The sequence below is a fragment of the Hyposmocoma kahamanoa genome, unplaced genomic scaffold, assembly GCF_003589595.1.
Source record: "Hyposmocoma kahamanoa isolate Upper Pololo Valley unplaced genomic scaffold, ASM358959v1 210, whole genome shotgun sequence".
Classification (NCBI taxonomy): Eukaryota; Metazoa; Arthropoda; class Insecta; order Lepidoptera; family Cosmopterigidae; genus Hyposmocoma; species Hyposmocoma kahamanoa.
The window spans coordinates 3,706,978-3,726,530 of NW_020653731.1; the positions used below are offsets into that span (position 1 = coordinate 3,706,978).

General features: G+C 35.4%; 1 protein-coding gene across 1 annotated transcript in view; it reads left to right on the plus strand.

The window, feature by feature from the left end:
- The window catches only part of LOC113227494, a 195,842-nt gene that overhangs the window by 168,327 nt on the left and 7,962 nt on the right, over positions 1-19,553 (plus strand). Inside the window, exons 8-9 of the mRNA XM_026460433.1 lie at positions 5,165-5,356; positions 18,834-19,177. Coding sequence (XP_026316218.1) covers positions 5,165-5,356; positions 18,834-19,177 — 536 coding nt within the window. The remainder of the gene's footprint in view (positions 1-5,164; positions 5,357-18,833; positions 19,178-19,553) is intronic.

Sequence of the window (19,553 nt, forward strand, 5' to 3'; positions counted from 1 at the left end):
GCGACGATTTGAGACATTTTAATTTCCGTTTAAGTAAAAAAAAAATACGGAAGGGAACCAGCAGCGGAAATAAAGGAAGGTACAATTGTACAAACTTACATGTGCAGTCAAATGAAATGCTTTCATATAACTTTACGTTTTAAAAATATTCCTATAATCATTATTCCAACTGTAAAGCTAAGTTGGTCGGACAAGCTCTATTTAAAACGTTAAAGCTACTTTAGCCTTGATTAAAGCATTACACGAATAAATAGTCGAATGTGATAAAATTTACTAAATAGAGTCTTTTGTTGTTGTTGTTATTACACTCCAAGTAATACAATGGTGTTTGTTTTTTTTATATAGGTTACACTTGTTATATCACTTTACTAATTTACTCAATATACGAAACCTAGTTTTTACCTTCAAATCTAACGGTGGAACTACAGGCACATGGGGCTTATCATTTATGTTTTAGGGTGATTGGTGCAGAGACAGGGCCCCTAAGATCTTTGCGATTTGATACTCTAAGTGGCACTGCATCAGTTATGGACAGGTGTGTTGCTTACTTTCATGTACAAGACTTGTTCGCCCCGTAACTTGATATCGTAAAAAAAAAAAACTTAAAAAAATATTTTATAGTAGATTATACATGTATGCAAAAGACACTTGAAATCACCTTATTGATTAAATACTACTACATATTTCCAATTCCCCTGAGAAGAGAAACTCTAGAGGTTGATTTTTTAAAATAGAATTTTCTATTTTTTTTAAACGCACACTCTCAATAACCCCGCCCTAACTCTGTGTTGCGGACATACACATAGACAACCACAAATTTTATTACACAATTACAATTGTTATTTGAAATATCATAGATAGAAACAATATGAAAGAGCTAAACGATCCACTACCATCGACTTTAGTCATTCAAGTATCCAGAAGCTGTATCGTAATAACAATAACCTTTGGTATGTAGTTTTTATGTCATCATAATTTTAAGCCTCGTAAATGGCTATTTTTGAATGTCAACCGGAATCTTTTAAGTATATCTAGCGTATGCATTTTATGTTAAGTGGATTAGTGACTAGACGACTATTGTTACTAATAGAACAGCCAGTTATTTATTATTCCTCGCGTTAATATATCAAAAATGTTGTGGGAAATACACACTACACAAATTCAATTCCGTACATTTAATGTTGGGTGGTTTCAATCTGTTTTGTCGGAGCCAACATGTAGTGCCGCGAAGATTTTGTATACATGTTTGATTAGGTAGTATTTTGATTTATCTGTCTGGATTTTATTAAGTGTTTTCTTGAGGTATTGTTTTTTTAGTGGGGCTGACATGTTCAGTAACGATCAAAGCCCCTAAATAAATAAAGAATTTTCAAACACACCTAATTTATCAGGTAGATGATTTAACACATTTAAGGCCGAACACAGCCGAGGAATTGGAATTTTAGTAGCAGTAGAGCTCCTTGTGAAAGAGTTCGTCTAGGTAAGTACTGCCACCTTACTTATTTCTGCTTCCAAGCAGTAATGTCAGCATTACTGTATTCCGGTGTTGAAGGGTAAGGGTGATGGTGAAATTTCATGCACATGGGACTTGTCAACTTATGTCTCAAGGTGACGCGCGCAGTGGCCGTATCCCACAGATCTTTGCGATTTAAAGCTCTGCGTGGCACTGCAACTGTTATGGACACGCGTGTAGCTTACCATCAGGCGACGACTTGTTCGTCCCGTCACTTAATACTATAAAAAAAATCGTATAGGGACTCAATTTTGTCTTTCATTTTATCAGATCATAGCTTATGTCTGAGCTCGCAATTCCGATTCCTCAACCTTCCCAAAATGCCAATTCGTGTTTCGGTAAAGCCGCATCAACCACAGTGACGCCCATGAACAGTGACATTATGTTATGTTTGATTTGAAAAACTTGACAGCGAACACAAGTTATTAGGGAAACAATAATAATAACTTGTGTTCCCTTTTTTCCGCATTTATTAGATGTCTGAAATATGTTTATTAATTTTAATCAAATGATGCTATGAACAGCAACTCGTGATGACGTTATTTCTGACCGCAAGTATTTAGTGCATGTGAAAATAGTATGAACTTGTGTATAATATAATGTAACTTTTTTTTTTTTTTATTTTCGCCCTAATTTAAAAAGAGTTGTTAATTAAGAAAGAAAAATTAAATTACGAAAAAAGTTTTTATTTAACCTCAAAGCCACGTATTTATCAAACCTCCCTTGTAACTTGTATATGTAATCATAAATCAATGAATTTATCGTTCGTTCACTCAAGTGATTTTTATTAATAAAGACGGCTTAAGTAAGATATATCGATCCTGCACTTGAGACAGATTTATTAATACAGCCCTTAATATGAGTAGAAATTGTAGTGTGAGTCGTGGACCGTATCGATAAGAGTGATTTGTTTGAGAAAGAATAACAACACAAAATTTAATAATGTGTCATTTCCCTTATACTCATCCACATCAGGGTATCACGTTCGTTCTTTCTCTAATCTGCAAGATATGGAATGGTCTCCCTCCTGACGTATTTGTTTTGCACTATGACTTGCAGTTTTTCAAAAAGTGAGTCAATAGGGCTTTCAAAGGCAAGCAACGCATATACCTATGCGCATAGGTAGCTTCTCTGACGTTGCAGATGTCCATGGGCGACGATGACCACCTTCCATCTTGTGGCTTGTCTGCTCATTTGTCTCCTAATTTATTTTAGAAAATCGATAAAAACTTCATACATTTGTAAACAAGGATGGCGAAGGCTGACCCAAAATCAACGAAGTGCCGTTCATGGACTTTGCTAGTATAATTTTACGTTTTAGTTTATGCCTAGTTATTAATATATTTTTTGTATATTTTTAGGAGTCGGGAATAAAGAAATTATAAAACAATGTATTTGAGAATAGACGCAACAACACAACGCAATTGAATCAGTTCGACCATAGATTAGATAACATTCTTGTACGTACGTTTCATTTTAAGCATGATTGAATGTTTACTTACCTAAAGTATTGGTTATTTTATGGTACACACAAAACATTAAAGCTTTAAAAACCTAATCAAATAATCAATTAAACAATAATGACATAAAGTAAAAAATAAAACAATGTGACATAAATGTTTAGACAATGTTTAAATGAGAGATACGAATATTAGCAAAGGAATGTTTTGAGAAGAGGCCTCTTGCCAATGTCAATGTTACTTTGGATTGAGAATAATGTGACCACATTTGTGGCAGATTTCTGCCAATTGGACAGATTAAATTTTTATTAATTTTCATTGCCAGAGAACATGTTAACGTTGTATTAAATATGGCAGATTTAAGAATATTCAGCAAGTTTTTTATTATTTTTAGGAATAAACTGAAAACTTGTTGTTTCTGCTACTACGAACAAACATCTGAAGCGAAATACAAGGCAATGTCATAAACATAACCTATATCAACTTTATATCCCCAGCTTCTACAGGCTGTACCCAATTAGCTTTTTTGATGCTATGCTAATGAATTACAAGTATTGGTAGGTCTCTTTAGTGTACATCGTCAAAAACACTGGGTCATAAAATACACGGGATGTCGCCATCCTTCTTTCAAAGGAAGCTTGGGTAATCAAGATACGCCAAGGAATGTATACACTCCCGAACACATAATTCGAGGCACCTTGCTCTTTTATCCTTAAAGGGCTAGAACATAAAAACACAGTTATCGTCGAAGAAAAACCTTTCTCCGGTTTTTTAAATTCAAAGTTTCAATAAGGACTTAAGGAAATGACGTTTAGCATACCAGTTTCAAAGTTGCATAATAAATATTCAATCAAGAAGGGCATTTAATATTCAAAATGCAAGGTGCCTCGAATTATGTGTCCGGGAGTATGTGTGTAAGAAATACATAAAAAGAAGTGGTAATTGTTTTTTGATGCGAGGTTTTATATAGAGACGATTTTACTTTATAAAAGTGTTTCATCAATACATTTATGACATTACGTAAAGTTCATAATGATCTTAAATAGCATTTTAGTCATCTTATGATAATTAAGTACATAGCAAAGAGGAGCAGAGGGCACTTATTGTATAAAAACAATACACTCACAGGCACATTTAGCGGAACAGTAGCAAAAATCCCAAAGTAATGCTTTATTTTTAATTTTTTTTTTAATTTTATTCAATCTAAAAAGTTTGGCAATTCGTTTTTATGCCGAACCATCAAATTGTGGAACCAACTCCCGGCGCATGTATTCCCTCCCCTCTATAACATCGGGTCCTTCAAACTTGGTGTGAAGAAGCATTTGGCCAGACCGGCAAAATGATAGTGACGGAGTGAAGATATTTGTGTTTTCCATCCGTTACTCTCAGCTCTGGACTGTATTCGCACTTTCCATCAGGCGCGGTGCAGTCAATTTACCGAGTAACAATAAAAAATAAAAAAAATCAATGCAAAAAAATGCATTTTCTTTATTTTGGATTCTTTCAATAAAGGTTGAATTTAAGAGCGTTGGCGCACTACGTCCGATTCGTATCAGTTCCGAATTCGAGAAATGACGGTCCGAAATGTCACAGGGATCATTTTATTTCTAAGTGTACAAGCGACATTGTATTTTCTCGGATTTGAATTGGACTTAGTGCACAAGCGACATCCGAAGTGGGTCCGAGGTTTCTACATTTGTATGTCTCTTATTCGGAATCGGATGCAGTGGCTGATGCGTGTGGGTACACGCGCTTAGGCAGTATGTACAGCCGTGGTAGCCTTTCGGTTACGGTAACGGAAATTCCCATAGTTGAAAGGCGATACGTCACTATCGCTTTTCAAACATGTGGCTTTCTTGGTATTTAAGTGCGAAATTTTATCTGAAATTTACCATGCGCTTTTTAGTGGTGAAAAACATCGTGAGGAATGCACACATTTGCAAAACCCTGTCACATATATTATAGGTTAACAATTATAAGGCGGCATTACGTCGAAAGATGTTAATAGAATTGCTACTTTTTTCCTCTTTGCTTGTGTGTGTATCTTACAATATTCGTATACAAATTTAAAAACTTAAACATGATATACACCAAAATAAATAAATTTAATATAAATATACCTCAATAAATAAAACTGAATATAAATTTTATTTTTATTTTTAATGTAATAACTAAATGTGGTTTGTTGCAGGTGCATCTCTAGCGTCGCTCACAAATCTTATCCACTTAGATCTATCGCACAACTTCCTTCGGTCGCTATCGGCGGATCCTCTCAAGTCGCTCGGAGAGCTGCAAGAGCTGCTCCTTCACGATAACGACATATCGATGATCGATGACGGCGCCCTCTCGCAGCACAGAAACCTCGCGCGGTTTACTGTCGAAGGTAATGACAATATCATGAGTCGCGATTTCGATGCACACATTGTCGGAACGGTCGTAAAGCAGGATGGCTCACTATCATTAGTTTCATTAATTGATTTTTATAGTGTATGGATTGCAGCTTTAACTGCTTATAATTGAAGCTGGACTTATAATACCTGAATCGAACAATGTAAAAAACTTATTTTCTTCAAATTATAAGTAACGACTATTTGTTGTAAAGGGGGCGGTATATATTCGAGAGGTTTCTTTTGCGACATGCAGTTTCCTTAAAAATCTTTTTGGTATGCTTTCATTTGACTTTTATGATACGAATTTTGATTTCGACTAAGCAAAAATGGCGGGCTTAGCAAGTTTCTCGTACTTATTTACAAAACAAACTTTGTCTAAGTTTAAGCAAGAAATTACGAAGTAAACTCAAATTTTCATTTAATCTTATAACTTCGTTTAAGTTTTAAGTTCTTCGTCTAAGTTTGTTTTATAACTTTCTTATAACACAATTGTCACTCGATTCTGAATATTGTGTCAGACTGAAACCTCGCAATCTTGTAAAAGTTCAGTGACAATACAATATATCTGTGGACGTAGCATGGCATGTTATGTATAATGAACTCTTGATAAACCTCCCCGTGATATATTTATTTCAGTTTTTAAAGCTGTGTCGCCATTTTTTTTATTGCGAGTACTGAATCGGTAATATATCGCACAAGAATCAGTATTTCTTTCTTTTATTTTGTAATGAATTTGAGATGATCAAACGAACTTCTTGAAGTGAAATTCGATCACTATTGTGTAAGTCGCTTCATTCGAAGATATAATATTAAACCAGGTAGTTATTGTTAGTTAGATAGTTATTGCAGGCGGCCTCATCGACTTCACACCAGCCATACCCTTTCTGCTGTTACCAGCGCGCCCTTCGCCTCCCGCGGAGTCCCACAAGAGGCGATGACTTTACACTTAGCTTCTCTTTCTTAAAATACACTTAGACAATTTAATGTGTCCCTAAAGCTCTGGTGGGAATTTTGCAATAATAACAGTCTAAATCCCTTTAACATGCCAATGACACAAATAATAAAATTCTTAACGCAGGAATTATAAGTTCGTATGGAACCTTGAACAGTCATCGCTCTGCTTTATCTCTTTTATAGCCTGAAACAGGCTCAGACGTCTGCATAAAATGATTACTTATATATGGGCGCATTTAGATTGAAATCCAGTGCATCAAAGTATAGCAATACTTAGAATCCCCAAGTCGTTCTCGCATTAGTTTCAACGTGGTTTCCCAACACAGAACTTCCTATTGAAAAACTTACGAAAAAACATGTTATTTTACTTGCATTTTGCACACCGCGTACAAACTGGCATTGATTAATGAAAAACATACAAATATCAGATATTCCGATTAAAATTGCAATACCTGATTCAATCAAAACGTCTGCGCCTGGTCGCGTACAGCACAAATTAAATTTTTCATATTTTAGAGAGCATCCAAGTATTTGCCTTGTCGCAGTTTTCAAACATTAGTATATTTGGCTAACACAAAATAAGACAACTGGACGTCAGGGAACGCTCTTGCTGACACACAGAGCTCCCCACAGAGTAGCCACGAGTCAGACCGTGAGCCGATGTGTGCGGCAGGTGTTGGATGCAGCGCGGCGGGTATGGGCACAGCAGTTTTCGGCGCGCATACCACGCGGTACGCCTCCATGATGGCCGCGCGCGCGGCTGAGGTGCCGATAGAGCTCATACGCAAGGCTGCGAGTTGGACTCCGACATATCACATCCTTTACCATCCTTTATAATAGACTAATACTTACTGAAGACGAACACATGTTCGCAATAACCATTTGCTTACAACATAATAAAATGGCAAATTATACTATTCTAAACTAATAATAATAATAATCTTTATTTATAAAATTATTACAAGATTGTACGATTTAAAAATTGTTATGATTGTGATCTCAGGAGAAAAACCGTTTTATGTCCATATCTAATATATATTTTGAATAAAAATATAATATAGTTATCGATTATGCCTCTGGTTTTAAATTTACATAAAATCAACTAAAAGCAAAACTGACTACTCTAAAACTCTACCTAGTTAAATATTATATCGAGAATGAAGCGACGAAATATAATAGATGATCAAATGAACTTCTTGAAGTGAAGTTCGATCACTATTATGTAAGTCGCTTCATTCGAAGATATAATCCACACCCTCCCTTGACATCGTCATTACAGAAGTAAAGATTCTGAAACTGCCAAATATGTTTTGCTCTCACTCTAAAAGGAATGAGGATAGAAAATGGCGGTTGATGCCTGGTAGGGAGTGTCAACGTCAAAACATTTTTTGAAACTACCTGGTTAAATATTATATCGAGAATGAAGCGACAAAATATAATTGTTATGCACGTCATAATGCAGGCTGTTTTCAAATTTTTATCCAGGATTTAAACAAATCTAGTTTGAACAACAATATTCTATCGAGTTCTTAGGTTTTGGCGATTGTTACACATAGGAAATGAAACTACTAACACGGTTGACTCACGGTCAACCGTGACCATGGGACCTGTAAAGGGCCCGAAACGTCGGTTTGTTTGAAAAAACAAATATACGCGATTTAAATCCGGAAAAATAGTTTCATTTCCTATAACAATATTCTATCTCAAACAGTTTATCTTTTTTTTCTTTTTCGTCCCGTCCCTCGGTATCATAAAAAAATATTGTAAGATTTATATAAATTGAAAATGATTGCTGAACCACCTGTCTGTGTGTAGCGCACGTTTCCGCAGATTCAAAGGTTTTGTGGGGCGACGTAGCCTTTGTTTGGTATTAGGCGTCACGAACTGAAGAACTATTGTTGCGCGTGACTTTACGGTTCAATGTGGACACGTCTTTGTACGATTTTGGGTGTAAAAATCTTTTATAGAAGCGGTAGCACTTGAAGGGATATTGTTAAGGCCCACGTTGTCGTATGAACATTTTACGGTATCGTGAATTCTCTTTTATGATTAGTCCATAGTATATAGAAGCTTCTTATTAACTGACACGGATCTCTAACATGGTATTGTTCTAAATAACAGTAACAAGTATTCTTTTACGACTTTTTTTAAATATTTTTCTTGTTATCGTATCGATGACACACAGGTTGTTGTACAGGAAAGGAATGGTACCAAGAAACGATGTGAGAAAACGAGGCTCCTTTTGTGCACTCCGATTTTTTGATTACGGATTTTTTTTTTGGATAAAAATGTATGGAAGTAGAAAAATGTATGTACAGTTTATTAAAGCTATATTACTTATCATTATCACTTGGTAACATACAAAAAAAGCAAATTCTTAGCCGTGTGCAGTGTTAAATTCGAATAAAAAAAGTATTAATTTAAAATACCCTTATGTGTACCCTTATGTGGGTATATGAAATTTTCGAGAAACGTTTTTTTGTCGTTTATATTTCTATTGCAAGCGAAATAATTTAGGAAATGATAAAAAAATATTCTATTTTGGCTCTCTCAACTTTTATTTACTTTACTAATAATTAGCAACGGATAGGTCTTTGTTAATTACATATAAAGTTTACATGGCTCTAAATTAAGAACTCAAAACTAGAGGAAAATTGTTAAAAGTGCAAATATCAATCGTATGGAATCTTTGTGAACTGTATGAATAAAATAATATGTTGAGTTCTTAGGCTTTTGCAATTGCTATACTTTGGAAATTATTCCATTTTTTCGAGTCTAAAGGTTCCTTTCTACCGACAAGGCGAGACTAGACGAGGATTTTTTAATTTTTATTTTTTAAAGCCCCGCACTAGGGAAACCCTGTGTCGCGGGTGCCCTGGACACACACGACAAATTACACCCAAACTCACGAGAGAAATAAATGTAGGCCATACAAATATTTCTCCATGGTAACCGTTCGGCCACGGAGGCAGTTAAATATCATTAATATCAATTGCGACATTGTGGGGTATCTACGTGTGAGGGATCTGAGATTTAAAAAAGATGGCTTCATCTGACTCTTCTTAACATATTTAATAATACATTACGGGACGTTGTTACTCAGCCGCGTGTTTATCACGAGAGGAATTGAATGGAATCTTCACTATCCACAATCACAGCCTAAGCTCGCGTGAATTATTTATTATTAATGGCTATTTTTGGTGGAAATAAGCCGACGAAATTTCAATTCTCATCTCGCATCGTCCCATCTCGCCACGCCGGTGGTGGTAAACGACATTCAATTACGTGTATTTGTTTTTTTGGTGGTTGGTTTGAAAAAACAATAACGATACGCGATAAAGATCAAAGAAAAGTAGTTCATTTCAAATGAAACAATATGAACAAAAGTGACTAATATGACTGAAACAAACGGCAGGTATAAACCTTACACTGTAAAGGTACCTGGCTGAGTGAAGAAAAATTTTAATTTAAATCGCAGCTTTAAATTTGAGGGGCACTGCCACTGCGCTCGTCACCCTGAGACGTAAGTTGACAAGTCCCATGTACCTGCCTGTAATTTCAACAGCACGCTTAACTTTCATAACTGCGCTTGTCGGCAGAAATAAATAAGGTGGCAGCACTTCCCTGGAAGAACTCTTCCACAAGGAGCTCTACTGCTACTAAAAATGTGATCTGGAAATCTAATACGAGAAAACGTCTTCAAAGAAACAAAAAACACAACAATCGTAAATATAAAAATCAACAGCTTTGGAGCAATACTGATGTTTCATTTTAGTTCTTTTTTTTATGTATTCTATGTACAGTAGCAAAGACTTCAATATTGCATATTACATTTTATTTCGATTCTTTCGTTTTTATAAACTATTCATAATAAGCAAAGGATAATATGCCTTTGCAAATTATGAATAAAGTCTTTTCGGATCTAAACAAAAGGATTTAATATCTACAAAGTGAATACAATAAAGATATAAAAACGCAAATACATAAAATAAATTTCTTTACGGAATTTTTCCAACGAAATCCCGACTGATTTTTTTTGACGGGCAATATCCGGAATGTGAATGTATGTGGCATACGATTGTACTCGTGTCGTGTCTATTGTAATGATTCTGGACATGTACAGTCGTGCAATGAAATGTATACATATTACTTATTATTTCTAGGAATTACGTGTTTGAAATATAAACTGAAGAAATATAATTTCAGTATAGAGTAGAAAAATCGACTTCAAATTTAAATGGGACCACTACTCAGGTACCCTTTGAAAGGCGTGTCACACGCTGGTGGCACCACTTAAGCATGTCCTGTTGGTTGTAATGTAGACTGGAGTGTAGCAGCGTCCGCAGCCTCCACACATCTTGCTTAGCGAGTTTAAAGTTTAAAATTCAAAAGAAATAGTTGAAATAAATCCGGCTTTATAAAAAATATTTTAAAGTTGTTTTGTGATCTTTTAAATGTTTATCGCACAAGAGATTTTTGGTAACTAGTAAACGGATCAAAAATTCGACTTGAGGACGTGCTCGCTTCGGCGGTCGGATAGGACAGTGGCGATGGAATGAAATAAAATCAGAATGGCGAGGCAAAGGAATTAAAGAACGATTCAAAATTTAAAAACAAGTGGCCAGAAACCGGAGAAAAGGCGATAAAAAGGTGGGATGACGATGTAAGGAGGTCACATCGTCACACCTCTTTTCAACAAAAAAAAAATCAATAAAATCGGTTCACAAATAAGAGTTAACGCGAACATAATATACGCCAAAAAGTACACTCGAATTGAGAACCTCCTTCTTTATTGTCAAGTCGGTTAAAGATTAAATAACACTTTCAGTCAGCTGTTACCATGAGATCTATTCTTCTTATCGTATTGATGGCATACACTATAATAATAATTATTATTATTCTGCCCCCCTTATCGTACTTACCGTGATCGAAATTTTTAGCGAAATTGACTTATTAACACATTACCTGGAATCTGCGAAACAAGATTTACAACGCCCTCTAGTTGGTTTTTTTATATCTTATTAGTTTCAGTGTTTTTTAAACAAAATCAGTGTAATTGACATTTTTTGAATTTAAAAAAACTTTAGGTGTCAATATTAGTAAAGTTACCATATTGCAAGTGCGTTAGTTATGAATACTGACCGCTATGCGGTCCAGACGTAATTGCCGCTACCCGCGTTACTAGTAGTAGCCGCCATGCTGAAATGTGGGGGTTCCCTACTTGAGATAGAATGTCGTTTGATCGAACATTAATTGCTCGAAAACGTTGGTACGATTGTCCATTTGACCTATGAACTTGACTTTGCCACATCGATGCATCAAAATCTCGAAAGGACATATTTATGCTCTAACGATCAACAGCAAAAAAAGTGATTGCTCGAAAAAATTTGTTTCTTATTTATGTCGTATTTTTTACATTTCAAGGTGTGAACAAGAGGCGCCGTCGCCTTTTTCGAGAAATCATTTTTTTGGCTGTTGATCGTTAGAATAAATGTTCTTTCGAGATTTTGATGCATCGATGTGGCAAAGCTTAGAGCTCACGAATCATAAGTATAATGGACAATCGAACCAACGTTTTCGAGTAATTAATGTTCGGTCAAACGGCGTTCTATCTCAAGTAGTTAACCCTAATGTGGGACATGCTTGCCATCGTGGTGAAAGGATCCGCTATGTCGCGTAACGTACTCGCCGGCTGTCGCCCAGGTTGCGCCAGATGTGTAGAGAACATGACTAGTACGCCATTGCGAGGAAGCTCCTTTCCTGTACCCCAGTAGAAGAAGAAGAATTGGATCTTTAAACAGCCCGAAGCGTCGGTTTATTTGAAAAAAAGCAAATGTATGCGATTTAGATGGAAAAACAATTTGATTTCTGATTCAATATCAATGCTCGTTTTCGGGACAATGAGTTCTTTATACTCATAATTCTGTAATAAGGCCAAGTACTGGTACGTTCTAATAGGGCTTTGTTATAAGTTGTTAAAAATGTAGAACAAACTTCGAATATTTTTTATATGGTTCTAGTCGTGTGTTCTTTTTATTTAATTGTGATTGATTCCACATAAACTTAAAAACTCGATGTTAAACTTAAGACTTTCGAAGTTTTGATTGTTTATTTATTTGAAATAGTAAAATAAAAATTCACAAATAATAGTAATAAATTGGTAAACATTTATAATATATTATAAGAATTCTAGAATCGCTTAAAGATATTATTTATTTGTAATTTTGGTAATGTATAGATATTAATGAAGGCAACTGTGCAACTAGAGATATAAGGAACTCATGAAGTCAGACCTTGATCGGAAAGGAAATTAAATGAGAGATAGAGCCAGAGATAGAGATATATTTATTTGTAAGCATACACGGTAAATACTATTTACATGTTTAAGATTACACTTATGGTTCAGCGTGTTGCGCCAGTAACTGGCATACAAATCGACTCATCCGAAGAACAGAGTCCGATGTGATTATATAGCGAAAAGAGAATAGGTACGTTACGAGAACAATTTCGTTAATGAAACCAAGGCCTATGTAAAGGTGTTTTGAAAATTTATATATCTTATTTCGTTTCGGAAATATAAAATCGAACAAAGGTCGATCTGACATCCACAGCGAAGAAGAACGAACGAAATGTACTATGTCCCGAGAACAAGTAGTCTTGCACATAGACCTTTGTTCTACGGATGAGTCGAAATGTTAATAGCAAATATTATACATTGTTCGCATTTATTACACATAGTCATGTTACTTATATAATTAAAATCATATCGTATTACATTATAAAATTAAATTTTGTTCATTAAATAATATAATTAGAGAAAAAATGTGATTTAATAAAAAAGAGGAACGCATATCAAAGCAATAAATATGTAGAGGGTCGCGGGCTTCAAAATTTAAATGTCAAAAACTCATTTACATTATAAAAACGATTTGTCACAAGCAATTCAAATAGTATTTTCTTAAATCTAGACGTAGGTAACATTTTTACATCGTCAGGTAAGGCATTTTATAATTTTACGCACATGTTATAGCAATTCCTTTGAAAACATGCAGTAGTGTGTATATGTCGGGCCAAACGATAGGGATATCGGGTTAAAAAAGGAACATTTTTGAAATAAAATAACTATATTTCTTGACAAAAATACATATCTCGAATATATATAAGGAAGAAAGGGACAATATTCTTAGTTTTTTAAATAAGGTTTTACAGCTATCTTGGATACCAGCACCACACATCGGCTTTACGCACTTCTTCTGTAAGATAAACGCTCAACTTATGTGAACAAAATTACCCCAGACAACAATTCCATACCGCAGAGTCGAACACACATAACCGTGGTAGGCCATCAAAGCAGTTTTCTGGTCACAGATGTTTTTTAACCGGTAAATTACGTACACAAATTTGTTGATTTTTTCACAAAGTGGTTCAACGTGTTCTGTCCAGGTCAAATGTGTGTCGAGCATGATGCTAAGAAACTTCGTTGTGGTTGACTCTACTATGGGACTATTGTTGTGTGCTATGGAGAGTTTAGCAGGATTTTTATTGTGATTTAGGTATTGTAGAAACGTAGTTTTTGACAAGTTTAAGGTTGTTGACTAGAAGGTTGTTGCATTCCAACCAATTTACTACTCGTTTCATAGTTTCGTTAATTTCGAATTCTAAATCAAGTCTCGGTCTTTTGTAAACTACAATGGATAGGTCGTCCGCATGGTACATGGATATTATGTGACCATGGGCAAATCGTTAACATACATAATAAATAAGAAAGGACCCAGGACTGATCCTTGAGACAACCCAACACTATTAATTTTAAAGTTAGATCTGCAAGCAACGTACTCCAAATGTTTATTGACACTGTTTACTTCCACGTATTGAGTTCTCCCATGAAGGTAATCAGCTATTAAATCATTTGCCCTACAACGCATTCCGTACAGTTCCAGTTTGGATAGCAATGTTTTGTGACATACAAAATCAAATGCTCTACTCATGTCAAATAGAATGGAAGTGACAGGTATCCTTTTATCCATACAAGTTAAAATCTCTCTAATAGACGAATAACAAGCTAAAGTAGTGGACTTGTCTTGTCTTGTCAGGTCTTATCACTTGAAACCTGATAATAAATAACATCAACCTCGCGTGTAAGATGTTTTCCCAAACCTCAGACAAAACAGGTATCAAAGTTATAGGTAGATAATTTTGCAAATTTTGTTTATCATCTTTTTTGAAAAGTGGTTTCACTATTGATTTTTTAAAGTTGGTGGGAATATTGCATGTTCAAAAGACAAATTAATGAGTTGTGCTAAGGTGGGAGCTAATTCGTCAGAGCAGGCTTTAATGATGTTATTAGGTATTTCATCATAACCTGTTGAGTGTGCATTATTAAGCAATTTGATCGTCTTTTTAACTTCATTATCATCAGTTGGCGATAAGAAAATCGTAGAACTATTGTATTTTAGCAAATATGTGATTCATGGACTGATAAAAATAGGTTATAAAATCGATAACTTATACAAAAGCACGTCAAGCTTGGCACTTAAGACTTAAATCCAACTCTATGTCGCTTACGACAGAACGGTCCAAAGTATGTACAAAGTGTAAAGCTTGAAGTGCACTTGACTGTACGTTATGATCATGTCAACTATTCCGCGCAAAATCTCGAAAACCGTGGAAAAATGCCATAATTTCGCTATTCTGGAGTGAAAAAATGAAAGTCACACCTGTAATATTATCCACGGTGCCGTTTTATATAATCGTTAGTCTTGTTTTACTTCACTAAATTTTCCATTTTCTGTTTAGCGTAATAGACTTTTTTGTTATAAGAAACGAATGTAAACCTTGAAACGTTGCAATATGGTTGACTTTTTTTGGAAAACATTAATCGTTCGTCTTTCTGCTACTGCCGCTAGATGGCAGCACATCGAACGACATATACAATCAAAACGTCACGGGTGACTATGGGACCCCTCACCATGGGACCTGTAAAGGGCCTGAAATGTTGGTTTGTTTATAAAACAAATATACGATTTCGATCCGAAAAAATAGTTTTTTTTAGGAAATGGTACTATTTTTCCGGATTTAAATCGCGTATATTCGTTTTTTCAAACAAATCAACGTTTCGGGACCTTTACAAGTCCCATAGTCAAGGTTGAATGGTCACAGTTAAATCCGGAAAAACAGTTTCATTTCCTATGTGTAACAATCGCGAAAACCTAAGAACTCGATAATTTTATTTCCTATATTTTAACTTTTTTTTTGACATAGCCACTACGATTATGTGATACGACACTTTAACAGATACGTGGTAGAAACGGTGTGGATACTAATATCTAAGGCCGTGTTTAGTCAATTACCAATTGAATTGTTAGTTTCAAAGTGTGCGGTGTCCCTGGTTTGCGGGTGCTGGTGTAAGTGTCCATTGTCATGGCTCTAAGGATTCGACCTGAACATATTCCACTAAATAGTTTTAGTTACTTAATGAAGAAAGCTATTTCCTTGAAGTGCGGAACGTGTTACCGCATAGAGGACGTACGCTATGTGATGGCGGAATGTGCACGGCTAGAAGATGAAAATAGCCAGTTCTTTATGCAGTTCCTGACTCTTCAACGAGAAAGTGTCGGTGTCTTGTCAGTGCCGTGTCGTTCTACCGTGCGTCGGCCGGTTTTTTTTGTTATTTTGCATTTTTCTATTGAGTGATAAGGCTGTGCTATTAATTGCAATTTTCACAATTTGAGTTGGCATCTATTGCAATAGCTCTTGATGACGGAGTATTGGAAACATATTGGAACTAGAAAAAGAAGATGATGTGTACATCCTACCTGGAGAAAACGAGAATCCGAAGAAGAATTTGCCACGCTCTTCAAAACGGTGTAACTTGAATCGGACTTTAGGCGTTATATAAATTAATTGCTAAATATATTATAACAATGTAACGCAGAACGTTAGTGGTATTGCCTATTCACTGAGAAAAAAAACCTTTAATATTTAAAATAAAGAGAAAAAAAGGTTTAAAGTTATACCCGCGAGAATCCGAGATTTTGTACTAAAACGAGATCTGTTACATAAAAATAACTTAAAATCATTTCAATTAAATAGATTTGTAGATTAAAATATTCATTTCGAAAATGAAATTCCGAGTTATCAATATAACATTATTAGAACAATTTTATTGTTAAGCATCAGTGTCCGCAATTGCTAAAATTAAAAAAAAATATTGTCTATGGTATTACTTATTTTGTTTTTAATTAAGGTGCATGAATTTGCCACCACATACTTTTAAAAAGGCGGTAAAATAAATGAGAGTGCTTTGAAGTTTTCTTTTGTTATTTCTATTTTCTTGTATTTTTTCGCGAAAATGATTACTAGTGAGAAGAGCAAAAATACAATAACGGACTGTACTCCGCTTAATTTAAAACAAGAAGCAAAATTTTGTCATGGAAAGCTTGTTTACTTTTCCTATTATACATTCTCCTTCTTTGGTCTTATATTATGTCCTCGCATTGTTTTAAAAAAGCACTATGGTGTAATTTTCAGGTTCGTTTTCGTTACCTAATTTTGGTGGTAATTTTTAACCGACTTCAAAAAAGGAGGAGGTTCTCAATTCGACTGTATGTTCTTTTTTTTTGTATGTATGTTACGCGATAACTCCGGTATTTGCGAACCGATTTTCATGATTCTTTTTTTGTTGGAAAGGGGGCAATTCCATGGTGGTCCCATTTTATTTTGAAGAAAATCAACCACCTCCAAGGGTGGCTGTACACGCATGAAGATTCATTTTTATAAATAGCGCCTGACTTTAATTTAGGAGCAATTACTTTTAGCAATTATTTACTTGATTTGCTATTTCTCCAATTCAAGGCGTTTTTCTCTCGATATACTTTGAGTAGTGTCGTAGTGAGAACCTATTTTTATTATCTCCAGTATCAAGTCCTGTATAGTGGCGAACTAGGGTATATTTCAATGAAACTTAGCAAATAGATTAATTCCACGTACTTCTGAGGTCGGTTTTTTTAGTACTCTGTACTGAGATTATTATTATTTTAATGTTTGAATGTACTATAGTGAAATATTAAATAATATTTCTAACTAACCTGAATATTACCCTATACAGGATTAGGACGTGTTGTCATTGTATCGTGACGACAGATAGTCGTGCAGTTTAAAGTGTCGTGACTTATATATATTTAAATGAAGTTGTTCAGATATAGTACAACACGATTAACTGTCGTTCATGGTTTTTTAACTTTACAACGACAGACTGTCATGACGATGGGAGCAGCTAGAACGACAGTCGTCTGACGATAAATAACACGTCACGATAAAAATGTGTTGACAGATAATCGCAGTTTCAAACGATTCTACCGCGCAAACGACAAGGCGGCTGCCGTAAACTGATGAATTGTCGTCACGATCTAGTGGGAACAGTTAGACACGACAGTCGTTCAACGATAAAATAAACGTCCACGACAGTCACGATGGGTAGTCGTGATACGGGAATTGGGTAGACGCGGCAGTCGTCCAACGATACATAAAACGTTACGACATAATGGCAACGCCCCCTTGCTTGTAAAATACTACAACTTTTGTTCCAAGACTAAACATAATAAATTTACCAAAAATAAACTTTTAAGTTTTTATTTTTACCTGTTTCTGCCGTCAAGCAGTAACGTGAAGATTACTGCGTTTCGGTTATGAAGAGTAAGGTTGCAGGGGAAATTACAGACACAAGGAAATATCATATCTGAGGGTGACGGACACAATGGCCGCGCACACAGGCGCACGACTGGTTCGTCGCGCCGTTTGGTATCATTAGAAAAGACAACTACTCGTCGAGACCAATTTAATGAGCTCAGTCGCCATTGTTCAGTTGTGAGTAGTTGAGGAGTGGGATGACTGCAGACTGTTCTGCTTGCAGCATCAGATCAAACTTATTATTGTAATGTCATCGGACTTTCATAGTGAACTGCCTCCGTAGCCGAACGGTTGCCTGCGCTGGTCTGCCACGCAGAGGCCCCGGGTTCGTGTCAGGAGAAATATTTGTATGGCCTATATTTGTTTCTCTCGTGAGTTTGGGAGTAATTTGTGGTTGTCTATGTGTATGTCCATGGTAGCCACGACTCAGGGTTCCTCTAGTGCCTAGTGATCTGTACTACAGGTTATTCTTAACCTATCTCAGGCACCGGTTTCTCACAAACCAGCGTCCTCGATTTTGTTATCTTCTATTAGTCTTTCTAATCTTAAGCCTATTTGTGATGGGAAAAATAAAACAATATTTAATTTTATTCAAATTAATTTTATTTATAATATATTACTTTTCAAATCAAACGGTAAAAGTAGAAGCAAAATAAATATACATTTTATGACTGAGCTTCCTACAAGGACTGGAGCCTTGACGATCTTTAAACAGCTAAATAGAGATATTCATGAAAATGTTAAGAATCATCTCCGTTAAATTAGCCCTTGCGATTAAATTACAAAGCAATAATATCAGTAAAAATAACATTACAATTTATGTTACAGATAATCCACTCAACTGCGATTGCCTAATGGCTGGTTTCGCAAGGTGGCTTCGCGATGCTGAAAATTTGTCCCAAGTTGACAAATCTGCAGCAGTTTGTGCTACGCCGCCACATTTGGAAGGCGCGTTACTTTCAAGATTATCCAAGAACAAACTTTGTGATGATTTCGAACATAACACAGCAGATGTGAAAGAGAAAGGCGATAAAGTAATCATGAATACTATTGACGTTGATGAAAAATTTGTTGATATTTATGATGATAAACAAGACGGGCTAGATGATGATGTGTACGAGGAAGAATTAGAAGTGCCAAGTGAAGAGGACTTGCCTATTTCTAAATCTAAGGTAATAATTTGTAATGATTTTGGTAATTAAGAATATAATCTTCTTTTTATCGTGTGCCAAGTTGCACCTGACGTACTGGAAAGTAATGGCTTGTCGTACGGGGAGGCTCCTTTCCACCACCGCAATAACATATAAGAACGATATGAAAGATGCAGAGTTAGACGGCTTTCTATTAGATAAACCAACAACCCGATAATGGCGATGACAATGTATAATGTACGATTCTATAGTAAGGTTCCGGTAGATATTCAAAATCTGCCATTTACGAGTTTTGAAACTATTGTGAAACAAAACCTTGATACTAAACTTAGATATCGAGTTCTTAGGTTTTCGCGATTGTTACACAATGGAAATGAAACTATTTTTCCGGATTTAC